The 15236-nt window shown below is 33.4% G+C and overlaps 2 protein-coding genes across 4 annotated transcripts; both read left to right on the top strand.

Moving 5' to 3' along the window:
* Positions 1–603: 603 nt before the first annotated feature.
* LOC106418960 (tRNA (carboxymethyluridine(34)-5-O)-methyltransferase-like) lies at positions 604–2394 on the top strand. Of its 3 annotated transcripts, none has more exons than XM_013859693.3 (3): positions 604–721; positions 878–1907; positions 2023–2394. In XM_013859693.3, the coding sequence occupies exons 2-3, from the start codon at positions 946–948 to the stop codon at positions 2120–2122; spliced, it is 1062 nt and encodes a 353-aa protein (XP_013715147.2). In that variant the 5' UTR covers positions 604–721; positions 878–945; the 3' UTR covers positions 2123–2394. The 3 variants fall into 3 exon arrangements, with proteins under 3 accessions (XP_013715147.2, XP_022545562.2, XP_013715148.2); XM_022689841.2 differs by having other exon boundaries at positions 612–721; positions 867–1907; XM_013859694.3 differs by having other exon boundaries at positions 616–721; positions 935–1907.
* A 6709-nt stretch (positions 2395–9103) lies between these two features.
* Positions 9104–11042, top strand: LOC106418950 (uncharacterized protein At4g37920). The gene is made up of 5 exons (XM_013859685.3): positions 9104–9363; positions 9534–10034; positions 10112–10356; positions 10436–10623; positions 10698–11042. Exons 1-5 carry the CDS (start codon positions 9243–9245, stop codon positions 10855–10857), a joined length of 1215 nt encoding a protein of 404 aa, XP_013715139.1. The 5' UTR covers positions 9104–9242; the 3' UTR covers positions 10858–11042.
* The last annotated feature ends 4194 nt before the right edge of the window (positions 11043–15236 follow it).

The raw sequence follows: 15236 nt of genomic DNA, 5'->3' as shown, positions 1-15236 counted from the left end.
TAACATTTTGGGTTCGTTTCAAATTGTTATTGCGTCCTAAAACCCTATAAAGTAATCATTTATAGTTCGGATTCAAGTTATATCGGTTCGGTTCACATATATTCAATACAAATTAAATTGATAAAATAACAGTAAAATGTTAAATCCAGCATGAAAACAAACATCATTTCTAAACAATATGCATTACCATATAAACATAATATCCTTGTTATTTCAACAAGCAAATTATAAAGTATTTATTTATAACTAATTGGGTATTTAAGTTATTTATTTAAATTTTAATATTTATTTTTATATCTCACATCAATATAAAATTTTAATTGAGTATTTGAAGTATTTATATATTTTAAGTATTTATATTGACTAAGAATTTTAGTTTTTTGGGTTATGTGCTTGGGTTCGGCTAATAATATTTTGAGTTCGGATATTTTTGTACCTTCTTATAATATTCACTCGGATATTTTTACATATCGAATAAAATAATGGATCGGGTTTTTTGGTTTGGATTCGGTTTGAATATCGGGTTTTGGATTCTATGCCTAGCAAGCATTGGGTTTTCAAATTAACATGTACAAATAATGGGTTGTATTCGTTAACTTGTTAAATATTAAGTACTGAATAATAAATTTAATCCATTTTATTTTATTTTCGAAACCCTAAATCTACCTTGCGTTTTCCTCGATCCACTCATGATCTCGCCTCGCCGTTTCTTCTTGATTCTGTAAGCTTCCTCTTATCCCCCCCTCCTAAGGTCAATTTGATTTTGGATATATAAATTACAACAATGCGATGATTTGGATTCGATTTCAAGCTCGCGATGCTATATTTGCTGCTACTCATTGGCATCTTGAATCTGTGATTGAAAGTTTTGTTTCAGGCGGCTAAACTTCATCTGTTTATTAGATGTTCTGAGAAGTATTATAATTTCTTCCAGAGCTCGGTAAAATGAGAGACGTCAAAGTGAAAGCTAATTCTAAGTCAACTGAAGAAGAAGAAAATGAGATGTCTTCGTCATTGAGCGTTAAATCCACACCGGAGATCGAGAAGAAGTATGTTCATCGAGTGTACGACGCTATTGCTCCACATTTCAGCTCGACAAGGTTTGCTAAGTGGCCTAAGGTCGCTGCCTTTCTCGAGTCGTTGCCTTCAGGATCTGTGGTTCTTGATGCAGGTTGCGGAAACGGCAAGTATCTGGGGTTAAACCCGAGCTGTTTCTTTATAGGATGCGACATAAGTAACCCACTTATCAAAATCTGCTCGGATAAAGGGCAAGAGGTTCTCGTTGCAGACGCTGTCAATCTTCCTTACAGAGAGGAGTTTGGCGATGCAGCCATCTCCATTGCGGTTTTGCATCACTTGAGCACCGAGAACAGAAGGAAGAGTGCCATTGAGGAACTGGTTCGGGTCGTTAAGCCTGGTGGGTTCGTTCTCATCACGGTTTGGGCGGCAGAGCAGGAAGACAAATCTTTGCTCACTAAATGGACACCATTGTCTCCAAAGTATGTTGAGGAATGGGTCGGACCAGGTAGTCCAATGAACAGCCCTCGTGTAAGGAACAACCCGTTCTTCGGTCTTGAGAGCATTCCGGAGACTGACGTGAGTGCAAAGGATCAAAAGGCTGGTCTTGAGAGCATTCCAGAGACCGAGGAGAGCACGAGAGAGCCAAAGGCGACCCAAGATAGCTTGGGCGAGCAAAAGGATAAGAGCTCTGTTGAAGTGTTATTGGAGGCTCTCAAGATGAATCAGCAAGAGTACTTTGTTCCATGGCATTTACCTTACCACCGTGCTGAAGTTAGTGGTGCATCCGCTTCTGCACTTGCAAGTGGCCTTGCAAAGAAAGACGATAGAAAAGGAACTGTTGTGTACAACAGATACTACCACGTTTTCAGTGAAGGCGAACTTGAAAGGTACAGAAAAAAATTGGTTCAGGTTTAAATGTATCTGGCTTACCCATAAGATTCAGTCCATCATAGTTAAGTCTTGTTTTTAAAGCAGTAACATGTAGCAAATCATCTTTCACAGGTTGGCATCTGGAGTAGGCAATGCAATTATAGTTGATAGATTTTACGACAAGTCCAATTGGTGTATTGTTCTTCAGAAAGAAGCTTTAAACCAAGATTGATAATCGACTGAAACCAGACTCTTTGGCTTCAAACTCGGTTATACTTTTCTCCCTCTTTCTGACATGGGAACTCCATTGCAGCCACCATTGGAGGTTTTTTTCATATGTAATCGAATCTTTTCTATGGTTGTAGTTGGATTCTGTGGCAGTTCATTTGTTGTGCAAGTGTTGGCTTTAAGGCTTCGTATTATGTGTAACGATTAGTCTACAAGATAAACAAAATGTCATTTGTATAACAACAAAAAGAAAAAAAGGCATGAATGTTTTGTCAACTGCTACAAACAGAATTATAGGAAACGACTTTATTGATGGTAACTTTGAAATTACTCAAGCCATGAGGATTTCGATAATGGGGCTCTTACCACTCGTTCTGCCCTACAAACCACCAAAGTTTTTCTCTAAGATATTTTTGTATAGAAAGGAGACGATAAACAGTATTACTATAATAGTATACTAGATTTTTCATGTGCGGATAGATTTTCATTTTATAAATATATAACGGATACCATCGCAAAACTTTAAAATACATGATTTACATTTTAGTGTTATATATTGTGTAAATTTATAATGTTATTGGTTATGTTTCTTATTCGATATTATAAATGTATAATGATTTGTTTTATATATTTTACTTTATTATTAATTGTTATTATATATTAATATATTTTTGAGTTTAGTAAAATAAATTTATAGTATGAAATAAAAAAAAATGAGAATCTCGTTCATTTTTTTTCTAATTTTTACAGAATGTATACAATACATTTTAAAACTTTATTTGTTATACTATAAAACTGATATTTTTTTAGCATAATTTATATTTCTATGTTATTTGTTTTAGTATATTGTGGAATTTTATAAGTAAATACATTATAATAATAGGGGTTTTTGCCAAAACTAACCTACAACTTGATTTTAATTCCAAATATATACCCAAACTTGAATCAAATGCAAAACTAACCTAAAAGCCTAGTGAAATTACAGCTCAACCCCTTGTGACCAAACAAAAAAACAGAAGCCATTTTTACGAATATAGCCCCAGTAAATCGTCTGAGTCGTCTGAGATGTTGGAAGTCGTCTGGACGACTGAAGTGTAAGTCGTCTGGTACCAGTTTATTTTAAAAATAATTTATAAATCTTGTAAAAAAATATTTTGATGCGTGAAAAATAAAAATCAAGTAATTATAAACAGTTTTAAGTGATATAAATTAAGATATGATAAAATTGATTTGTTTTGAAGATAGATGAGTGGAAGTAGTGAATCATGAAATACTTTGGTTTAGGAGTTTGACAAACATATGTTGTAGTATTGTATGTATTGTTAGGGTTAGATTTTGGAAAACTAAAATGTTTTTTTCAAAAATTAGTTTTCACCTATATTTGTTTATTTCTGTGTATAGTAAACACTTTTCAAGTTTGATTTGGTTTTATGAAGTGTTTAATTAGATAATTAAGTTTAGGGGTTATGTTTAGGGTGTGGACGACTTATATTTCAGTCGTCTGTTGAATAATTTACCCGGACGACGTATATTTCAGTCGTCCACATCGTACCGAACCTTTAATTTTACCAATGTACGTTTTAACCTAACCGGATCATTTTACTCGGACGACTTACATTTCAGTCGTCTGGTGAAGAAATTAAAACAGACGACTTACATGTAAGTCGTTCAAATATTCCCGCCTAAATTTTTTTTAAAAAATTATTTTCCCGCTTAAATAATTTAAACCAGACGACTTACTTGTAAGTCGTCTGGAAAGTATTCTATTTTAGTTTCCCGCTAAAAATATTTAATTTCCCGCTAAAAATATTAAACTCTTCTGGACGACTTACATGTAAGTCGTCTGTTTTAATTTCTTCACCAGACGACTGAAATGTAAGTCGTCCAGGAAGTCGTCTGAGTCAAAAATATTTAACCTAATTTGATTTTTTGTCTCCCTATATTAAGAAAAATTTACACATTCTCTCTCCTCTCAAATGGCTCAAACAAAAATGTAATGTTCATCATTCTAAAACTCTCCAACCTCTCTCTAATCTCTTTGACTTGAAAACACCAAACTTTATATGAATTTTTCAGTTTTGTCTCATGTATTTCTTACTAATCTATCTCTTTTGCAGGTTTTTAATCAAATGGTACTCATCTTCCACTAATTTAAAGGTAGATCTATTAATTTTAGATATGTATTTTTTGTGTTCTATAAGTGTAGATTTATCTAATCTTCCACTCATTTTCTCTATTTTTAAGTCATTTGAACGTTTTTGGATATGCAGGTTTTTCAGATCTGGATTTGATATGCAAGTTTTTCAGATCTGGAAGACTTCTGAGACGACTTACCTGTTAGTCGTCTGGAAGTCGTCTGGACTTCTTGGAAGTCTTCTGACAAAGTCGTCTGGACTTCCAGGAAGTCGTCTGGATTTCCAGGAAGTCGTCTGGATTTCCAGGAAGTCGTCTGGATTTCCAGGAAGTCGTCTGGATTTTTCTGAGCGTTTTGGTAAGTTCTTATGTCTGATTTTTCTTCATTTGGTAACTTCTTGTTGTATAAATTTCTTACTTTTTTCCCAAACTAAAACTCTCCAAACCCACTCTAATATCTTTGACTTGAAAAGACCAAACTTTATATGAATTTTTCAGTTTTGTCTCATGTCTTTCTTACTAATCTATCTTTTTTGCAGGTTTTTAATTAGATGGTACTCATCTTCCACTAATTAAAAGGTAGATATATTATTTTTAGATATGTATTTTTGTGTGTTCTGTAAAGGTAGATTTATCAAATCTTCCACTCATTTTTTCTGTTTTTAAGCCATTTGAACGTTTTTGAATATGCAGGTTTTTCAGATCTGGATTTAATATGCAGGTTTTTCAGATCTGGAAGACTTCTGGGACGACTTACTTGTTAGTCGTCTGGAAGTCGTCTGGAAGTCGTCTGAAAGTCGTCTGGAAGTCGTCTGGACTTCCTAAAAGTCGTCTGGACTTCCTGTAAAGTCGTCTGGAAGTCGTCTGAACTTCCTAAAAGTCTTCTGACAAAGTCGTCTGAACTTCCTGGAAGTCGTCTGGACTTCTTAGAAGTCGTCTGGACTTCTTAAAAGTCGTCTTGTCTTGTCTACTGAAGTGGAATCCAAGCTTGTCTTTGTAGAGGAATGATCTATAATAGTTTTGTTTGTGGTCTGTTTTGTGAATTGCATGTCTACTCTTTTAGTTGTGAATTTTTTGTAAAATCAGTAATAATGTTTTCCAAGATGTATTAAATGTGCTAACAATGTGTTTACACATTTACAAATCAATGAAATAGTAGACTTCAGTAGCCTTTTTTATATCTTTGGATCTCTCATATGCAATAATAAACTCCAATGGCCTTTTTCTCATCTTAATAAACAAGAATGTTGGTAGCTTCATATTGTTACAACATTTTAAGAAGCATTTAACCCTTCTTCCAACTCATAACAATAGTCATCATTATTGTCTATAACAATAATACTTAAGAGATGGAAACAAACAATAGTAACTAGTCAAAGCATATCATATTTTTTATAAGTTTGCATTGAAAAACTTAGTCAAATTTAGTAAAACTAAGGGAGAGAACATATTTTGTAAATATGAGTTTTACATATCTTGAAGTTACTTATCACTCTTAAAAATACAAGTTATTCAAAAACTAACGTAGAAGACTTAAAAACTAGCGGAGAAGACGCGGACGACTTCAATCTAAGTTGTCCAAACGACTAAACTATACGTCGTCTGGTCAACGCAGAGGTTATTTTTGCAATTGACTTTGAAATCTGTTATTTCGGACGACTGAAAAATAAGTCGTCTACTATTGTTTGGTTAAAAAAAACTCCAAAAAAGCTAGACGGCTTACATTTCAGTCGTCATAGGTTAGTTTTGCATTTGACTGGATTATTTCAGAAGTTTGACTTTTCTGGACGACTTACATTTCAGTCGTCTAGTAAAAATTAAAATAATAATATTTTTTTAAAAGTAGACGACTTACAGTTAAGTCGTCATAGGTTAGTTTTGTAATTGAAAAAAAAAACTTCAAGATTTAATTATACACAGACGACTTATAATTCAGTCGTCCACGAGACGACTGAAATGTAAGTCGTCCAGGATTTACGAGGTTTGACCAGAATCTCGGAAAAAAATCCTGGACGACTTACAAGTAAGTCGTCTGGTGGACGACTGAATTATAAGTCGTCTGTGTATAATTAAATCTTGAAGTTTTTTTTTTCAATTGCAAAACTAACCTATGACTACTTAATTGTAAGTCGTTTACTTTTAAAAAAATATTATTATTTTAATTTTCGCCAGACGACTGAAATTTAAGTCGTCTGGGAAGTCAAACTTCTGAAATTATCCATTCAAATGCAAAACTAACCTATGACGACTGAAATGTGAGTCGTCTAGGTTCTTTGGAAATTTTTTTGAAACCAAACAATAGTAGACGACTTAACTTTCAGTCGTCTCAGGTTACAGATTTCAAAGTCAATTGCAAAAATAACTTCTGCGTTGACCAGATGACTTCCAGGTAAGTCGTCTACAGCCAGACGACTTCCAGGTAAGTCGTCTACAGCCAGACGACTTCCCAAGTAAATCGTCTGACGAACAGATCTGGAAAAAAACTCGATGTCATACTTTAAATTGGTGAGATAAGTTCCTTAACATACATAAGGCTTCTCCAAGCACACAGAATCACAAACGAAAGTCACCCACCCAGAATCGTTAGCTTCTATGACTCTATGAACCATAAAAAATTTAGAATCAAAATCTTGGGTTTTTTTAGCTCATTGTGGAGAGAAAGTGGGAGATATGTTGTGTTTAATTCACAAGAATGGAAAAAGAAGAAGGGTAAATCGATTTTGGGAGCATTAAGAGCTTCAAATTGGTTGTTCATGGTGGTTGTGGTATTGATGACAATGGCAATCTTGTAATTACTTGAAGATGATGAGGGTGAGAGAGTAAAGATGTCATTTTCGAAAAAAATAAAAATAAAAAAATTGATGGCATTTTCGTAAATTATATGAACTTGTGGGGTGAATAGGGCAAAACCAATTTTCAAGAAAAAGGGAGGTTAGTTTTGTGTTTGACTTTAAGTTGTAGGTCAATTTTGCAAAAAGCCCATAATAATACTATATTATTAATTATGAAATCAATCGCTGCATTAATTTAAAAAATATTTTAAAATTTTATTATGATTTTGTTAGGTTTTTTGAACCTATTTTGTTATAAGTAAAAATAAAATTTAAATTTACAGTTAAAATTTATTTACTAATATCTATATAATTTATAAGATTTTTTAGAAGTTATATATTAAATAGATTAACTTAAATAGTAAAATAGATGTAATTGATGAAATAGACCTAGTATGAATTTTATGGTATTTCTTTTAATAAATAAGATATATAATATAATTACAAAATTTGAAAAATAGCATACCCTTTTATTTTATTTTATTTTATAATAAAATTTTATTTAAATTAATGTATAATATTATATATTATTTGTTACAAAATTAATCAATGGTATTAATTTATATAAAATATTTTAAATTTTTAGAAAGATTTTGTTAGATTTTTTATCAATATTTTGTTATAATAAAAAATAAAATTTAAATTTACAGTTAAAATTGATTTATTATTAATATCTTTATATATTGAATAGATTAATATAAATAATTAAATAAATGTAATTAATAAAATGGACCTAGTATGACTTTTTTATGGTAGATAAAAATGGTACTTCTCTTTTAATGGAGAAGAAGTGTTTATAATTTTTTTGTTTTATCATAATGGAGTAACTATAATCTCATTATCTTTTTATATTACATTCGTTTTTGAATGTTTTTTTTTTAATTATAGATTGCAATTAAGAAACAGTTAAAAAATTTGGAATTAAGTAGAATTTAAAAAGGTTGGGGGAGAGGGATAACTGATGAACATGGCAAATTAACAGTTTAAAAGTTCAAGAGCTCCAGTGTGGGTTTAGTTAGTTTGAAGGGTGTAGAAAAGTAAACCAGTTAACGGAACGAAGGGAGAGTAAGTAATATTTACCAAAAAGAATGTTATAGAGGTAAATAATTTTATTTTGTTGGGTTTAGTCATTAGTGTCTTTTTTACTGATTCGAGCTATAAGTTTTTTTTTTATGTGAGTTAATCCAATATAATATTTCAGTTTTTAATAATAAAAATTAAACCTAGTAATTTTGTCTAAGATAATTGATAGATATAGCTTGCAAAGAAAGCAAAGTTTTTGATGTGAGTCCCTCATTCAGGTTTTCGGGTCGGGTTCATATCGGGTCTTGTTGGAGTCCGGATCTTTCAGATCTTAAATATTTAGACCCCAGTAGGATAATTAGAATTTATCGGTTCGAGTTCAGTTCAGATGATGTCGGGTCCAGACTAGTTTGGATATATAGTTTGACCCAATAGGCTAATTAGAATTTGTCGGTTTGAGTTGGATCCAGGTCGGGTCCGACCCGGAAATATCCAAAATACAAAAAATACTTGAAAATATTTAAATATCCAAAAATATCCAAAATTTTATTCAAAATCAGACCCAAAAACATGAAAATACGCGAAAATTTATTTGATTGCGCGAATTATATTTTTAAAAATCTAAAATTTTACCCAGAACCTAAAACTATACCTAAAAACCCAAACCCAAAATTTTAAAAGATATTCGTAATACTAAAAAATACTGAAACAACCATATATCTTAATATATAGTAGAAGTTTTGGGATATCCATCGAGTCTCTGGTTCGGGTCGGATTAGGTCTAATATCCGCGGGTTCTCCACGATAAAATCTATTAAGATAAAATGACATTATCTGTACCTGACCCAAACCGGTTTTTTGGATCTGTTTCGGTTTGAGTTCTTGGATCCGGGTAAAATGCGCAGGCTTATGAGAGCTAGCACTGATCCTGTTGGGCCGTCTGATTGGGTTGTGTAAAGTGTATTCCGGAAAGAGCCACGAAGTTGAAAGAATATCTCAAAAACGTCAAAATATTGCTCATTCCTTTCCCATCTTTTTGTTTTTGGGGTAATCAAAACCAGTAGACTAAAGGAAACCATTTTTTTCTTCTTTCCCACCTTCATCCAGCTAAAACCCTCTATCCATCTCTCAGAGAAAATGGTTTCTGTTTCTTGCTCTTGTGCGGTTTCTAGCTTTCGCTCCGTAGAATATGGAGCTCCTTCCTTTTGTGCCGGAAGTCATGTGCGACTCACTACCGGTGCGCTTCAAAGCGGACAAGGTACGCCGTATAAGTTTTTCTATCTTCTTGATTATTTATTATGAAGGGTCTATCTATACTAAGTCTTGGTTTGATTGCTTGCAAATCCGAAGATTTTTGATGCAAGTAATTTTAATTGGGAAAATTAGATAAATTTTATTTGGCCTTGTTGTTGCTACTACACTTGGTAGGTTATTTCCTAAACTTGAAGAATAAAAGACCTCCCCGGTTCGCTGTTTCCGCTGTTGTGGATGATAAAAGTGTTGTAACCCCTAAAGAGAAGAAAGACGAAAGCGTGGTGGATGACCAGAAGATGGTCAAAGTTTGTGACAAGCTCATTGAGGTTTTCATGGTCGACAAGCCCTCACCATCTGATTGGCGAAGGCTGCTAGCTTTCAGCAAAGAATGGGATAGCATCCGTCCCCATTTCTACAAAAGGTGTCGGGATCGAGCTGATTCTGAGGATGATAACCCTGAGATGAAGCACAAGGTTCTCCGTCTTGCAAGAAAGCTAAAGGAGGTTGATGAAGACATTCAAAGGCACAATGAGCTTTTGAATGTCATCAAGACGACATCACCTGCTGACATTGGCCAACTTGTTTCCAGGCGACGTAAAGATTTCACTAACGAGTTTTTCGACCATTTGCACATTGTTGCCGAATCCTACTATGACAATCCGGATGAGCAGACTGGTAAACATTCCTTTTACTTGTTTGTTTTGGTTGAAACACTGTGTGCTGATTTTGTTATGTTTGTTTTCTTCTGAAAGCTCTTGCATCACTTGGGAAGTTGTGTATCGCGGCTGTGCAAGCTTATGACACTTCAACAGAAAGTATTGATGCACTAAACGCCGCGGAAATGAAGCTGCAAGACATAATCAATTCACCTTCTCTTGATGCTGCCTGCAGAAAGATTGACAGTTTGGCTGAGAAGAATCAGCTTGACTCGGCTTTGGTTCTTATGATCACAAAAGCTTGGTCTGCTGCAAAGGATTCCAACATGATGAAAGATGAGGTTACTAAATGGATGATTTTACATTTTTCTTGCATGAAATCTTCCAGCCTTGAGCCATCTGGTCTTTGTTTCCTGACAGGTGAAAGACATATTGTATCATTTGTACGTTACGGCCAGAGGGAATCTGCAGAGGCTTATGCCTAAAGAGGTGCGAATACTCAAGTATCTACTATCCATAGAGGATCCCGAGGAACAGATGAGCGCTCTACAAGACGCTTTTACCCCTGGGGAGGAGCTTGAAGGGACTGATGTAGACTACTTGTACACGTAAGGACAGAGAAAACTAAACTAGAACTGAGTTTTATATTATAGATATGGAATCTGAGGATGTTTCTGTGTAGGACGCCTGAGCATTTGCAGAGCTTGATAAAGACGGTGCTGGAGGCGTATCATTTCAGTAGAGAAGGGAGTTTAGTGAAGGAAGCCAAGGACCTTATGCATCCTGAGCTTATTGCCAAAATGGAACAACTCAAGCAGGTTGTTGAGAAGAAATATATGTGATTGAGATTTTAAAGATCCTAAGCTCTCTGTTGGTTTTTTAGTTTTTATTGTCTTGTATATGTATATTGTGTTTTACATTCTCCAGCTTTCACTACTTGTTCACAAATATTTGATACCACCTTAAGGCTAAAGACATGTGTAGGGAACGTTGAAGGTTTCCCTCCGCAGCTCTTAATTTTGATCTATCTTTGGGACTTAAAGTTTGTCTTGCTTAATACGGTATTTTATACTTCCCCTATTTCACCATATAATTAGTTTGAGCAAAAGAGTTTTGTTTTAAAATATAAGTATTTTAACATTTCAATGCTTGCTGAGGCGATTTAAACTATACAGTATTTTTCGTTTTTTTTTTTTTTGTCATTGATTGAACCTAAAGGAAAAAGTACCACGAATACAAACTAGACAACATCCTACATAAAGCTTGGGTCAAGACAGTCTCCCGGGAGGTCTTCCCTAATCAAGCTTCCTTGGTTAGCTTCATCTGTAGAAGTTTCTGCTTTGTTTACTTTTAAAAAGCACCTACTGGTGTTGTCTTTCTCATTTTGTTTGCAGTTTGTATTCGTGGTACTTTTTCCTTTAGGTTCAATCAATGACAAAAAAAAAAAACGACCGCTATAACTGCGGACACTAGCATTTGAATGTTTTGATGTTTTTAACCATGTAGATGGCCTATAATGTAAAGAAAGATGATCTACCTAATAAACATGGTTTATGATAAAAAAAAAAACATTTCAATGCACTTTTGTATTTATTGATTATATAAACTCTTTTTATAACTGGTTGTAGTTATATATTAAATGAAGTTTTTAACAAGTAACCAGTTTTCAACATTGATGCTTTTAAGTAAAATTACCTACAATTTGCCATTGAGAAGGTAATAGAAATCACAGTAGCGAGCAAAGGTGCATGTGGCCTAATGGATAAGGTGTTTGACTTCTTATCAAACGACTTGTATACTACCCCGTACTACATACGGGAAAATCTTTACTAATAAAGTAGAGTTTTTTCTCTCCTTGGGGGGGGGGAATAATGACAAGTGTTGCTCTCTGATTTGTTAATACATTCGAATTGGACTTTTTTTTTCTAAATGTGATTATGTGTTTCTAAGCCCATGTCATTACAGAGCAACTCCAGGCCCGGATCCTTCTTCCCTCTAGGTCTCATCTTCTCACCGTCGCCGCCTCTCCGAATTGAAAGACGAAGTTGATGCCATGGCTGTTACACTCTTTCCACTTTCTCCTCTTTACTCCCTGTTAACTGGTGATTGCTTCACTCCTCTTAGCATTCAATCTGCCTCTTCGCTTCACAAAGTTACTTCCGGTATAAATACCTCCTCTTTCACACATGATTATCACAACTTTGAGAAGAACCAGAAGATTAATCTGTTCAATTTTCGGTGCTCTAACGTCGCAGAGGTTCGATTGTCAGTGCGAACCGTCAGCTTAGGTTCAGAGAACGTCTCAGAAGGCTCCCTCTACACCTTAACCGGATTTGACGTCGTATGTAGCAATACCAACTTCCTCATCCAATGGTTTGTAATCTGACCATAATATAAGCATATACTATACTGTTTCATGTTATTTAGGATTTACTGATGTGTGCTTTGATGAACTTCAGGGACAAGGTGAGGAGCAAGACCCAAGGAACCCATCCAAAAAAGTCTGGACTTAGTTTCCTGCATTGAGAATTATACAGGACCATATTGATCGGTTTCTCCCATGCATTAGTTAATTGAACTCACTTTATGTTTTCCAAATAAGGGTTAAGACACTTAGTCCACCATCTAATTCAAGATTTCTCTCCCCTTTAGTTTGGTTACTTAGTCCACCCAAATCCACACTTGATATGAAAACGAAATTAATAATCCATTTACATTATATTTTCGTCATGTTTAGTCAAAAAGACAAACACCTAACACAAAAAATTCTGTAACATACTGAGAATCATCACCTAGCACAAAACACTATTGTAACATACTGAGAAGTGAGAATCATAGCACTCATACTTCAGTAATGTACATATAAAGGAAATCAAGTCTCTTCGTAGCCTAACTCTACTTTTCTTTAATGTAAGACTCTAGATTCTTTTAGAACGACAAAAACTAGACGATAAAGACTAGAGATTACTCTCTTCTCACTTACTAAACGATAAAGACTTAGACATTACTCTCTTCTCACTTACTGCTACTCATTTTTCCTAGAGGACCGCATCATTTTTACTCAAAAATCAAGCCAAGAACCTCCATTAACATACTTTGATTCTGTAGGTTTCCCCATGATATCTGAAAATAATAAGGGGTAAAAGTTTCCGACTTCATGTCTACACTTGGGATACAAGTAAACTGGAGTTAAATTACAAAAAAAAAAAAAAACAGAAAAAGTAAACTGGATTTTAGAACAGTGCCATAGCAGTTGGGTGGCCAACGTCTCTGACTGTACTCTAAGTCCAACTACTCCCAATATTCGTTGTTGTCAATATTTAGTTATTTACTATTGCAGTTACCCATCGATTGGTACTTGGTAGCAGCTGTGCCTGTGTTTACCTTAAATTAGTAATGTTCACTAAAAACAACAATTCGACCCTCTCTTAACCCAACCATCCAAACCTTACTTCCGTCACTTATAATCTTTATCAATGATCAAACAATTCGGTGATTAACTTTTATGTTCGTTATGTTCCCTATTAAAAACTCTCTTAGCGCTTTTATCCCATGCTCGGAAGCATCAAACCTTGCTTCTTTTAACTCGGCTTACATATGATCTTCACAAAATAACATGCGTACGTCGCCTAAATTTTATAAGGAACCTGCAAACCTTCGTTTTTTGCAAACTAATTAACCTGCAACCCTTCGTTCATGCACGTTCTTGATTATTGTTTATATCATAGAAGAAGATGGTTGGAAATATGTATATGCTGACATCTTTGTGTGTTCTCTGCATATTAGAATCCAAATAGTAACAAAACGTGTGTATATATAATATGTATATTTTTTTATTATTAATTTTGGTATGGCGTAGTTTTCGACGTTATCATTCAAAGCCTTAATCTCGCAAACTCAATAACACAAAGTTAGGAACCCCGCGTGAAGCAAATAATTCTCGATTAGTCAAAAAATAATAATATTTAGTTAAGGAAAATTTTGAATAAAAACATTGTTACAAAACACACTTATAATCACGGGTAGAATACATTCAGATATACCACAATCATGCATAAAACTTTAACACACAATTGAGAAAATATAATAAATTACTACATATATAATCTCATGCAAATGCAAAAAAAAAACTTATTTCCATTAAAAATATAAACGAAAATGAATATTGAAAACAAAATAATACAATGAAAACGTATTTTCATTATTTGATAACAAATAAAAATTCAGATACATAAAAATTATAAACAAAGGTCAAAAATGTTAAAAATAAATAAATATAATCTTCAACAAATAATTACTTTATAAAATGATCTTCGACAACAAATATTTATTTATTATTTTAACATAAAATAATTTTATTGTAAATTCACCCGCCCGTAGGGCGGGCCAACCCCTAGTAATTATTAATTTATTATGTTAAAAATAGTATGATTTGTAGCAAAATTGATTGTCAGATGTTAATTCCCATGTATAATATTTGTACATAATGCTTGAGTTCTATAATAATCACATTTGAGAATTTTCTTCATTAAGAGCTAGTTTTCTTTTATCTATAAATTAATAACAAAGCCCTTCATTTAGTTCAATTTAATTGTGTAACCATAAAAATCAATTTTGATTTTACATGAAATTTAATTTGAACAATTAATTAAAGGATTGTTTGGATGAAAATATGATATTTTAACTATGCTGTAGAATAAATACTAAGAAGAATATTACATAATTTAGGTATTATAATTAATTGACCAATATACAATATAATATTATAGATGTAAACAGAATAGCCTCGACCAGTACATGCTTATATATATAAACTACCCATGATATTTGTCATTATATTAAATACTATTGAAAATTTATCAATCTTAAGAGTTTTCAGCATTGTTTGATAGTTAAAGAGCAAAGAGAGAAAATAAGAACAAAAATATTAATCAAGGTTTAGCATCTGACCTATTAATCAAATCACGGGCAGCACGTGGGTTGAGATCTCTTGGTAAATTGGAGTCCATCTTCTCCTCAATTCTTCATAAACTCTAATCAACTTTAATCGGAACATAACTCTAAAACCAAAAAAGAGATGAAATGGTGTTGCCAGCTTCTTCACCTTCGGTCGTAGTGGAGCCATTTTGGTTTGAGGAAGAACCATTCCTTTGCAAGAAAAGTAAAAATATAGAAAAAAATCAAAATTACACAACAAAAAATAATCTAATGTTGAGAATAA

This window comes from Brassica napus, chromosome A8 (assembly GCF_020379485.1).
Source record: "Brassica napus cultivar Da-Ae chromosome A8, Da-Ae, whole genome shotgun sequence".
Classification (NCBI taxonomy): Eukaryota; Viridiplantae; Streptophyta; class Magnoliopsida; order Brassicales; family Brassicaceae; genus Brassica; species Brassica napus.
Note: the sequence above shows the minus strand (reverse complement) of the source record. Positions and strands in the feature narration are given on the sequence as shown.

Excerpts from the sequence above, each read along its gene's own strand:
- LOC106418960 (XM_013859693.3), top strand. The coding sequence starts at position 946 with ATGAGAGACGTCAAAGTGAAAGCTAATTCTAAGTCAACTGAAGAAGAA. Across the intron at positions 1,908-2,022 it reads AGTGAAGGCGAACTTGAAAG|GTTGGCATCTGGAGTAGGCA; the intron begins GTACAGAAAAAA and ends CATCTTTCACAG.
- LOC106418950 (XM_013859685.3), top strand. The coding sequence starts at position 9,243 with ATGGTTTCTGTTTCTTGCTCTTGTGCGGTTTCTAGCTTTCGCTCCGTA. Across the intron at positions 9,364-9,533 it reads TGCGCTTCAAAGCGGACAAG|GTTATTTCCTAAACTTGAAG; the intron begins GTACGCCGTATA and ends TACACTTGGTAG. Across the intron at positions 10,624-10,697 it reads GATGTAGACTACTTGTACAC|GACGCCTGAGCATTTGCAGA; the intron begins GTAAGGACAGAG and ends GTTTCTGTGTAG.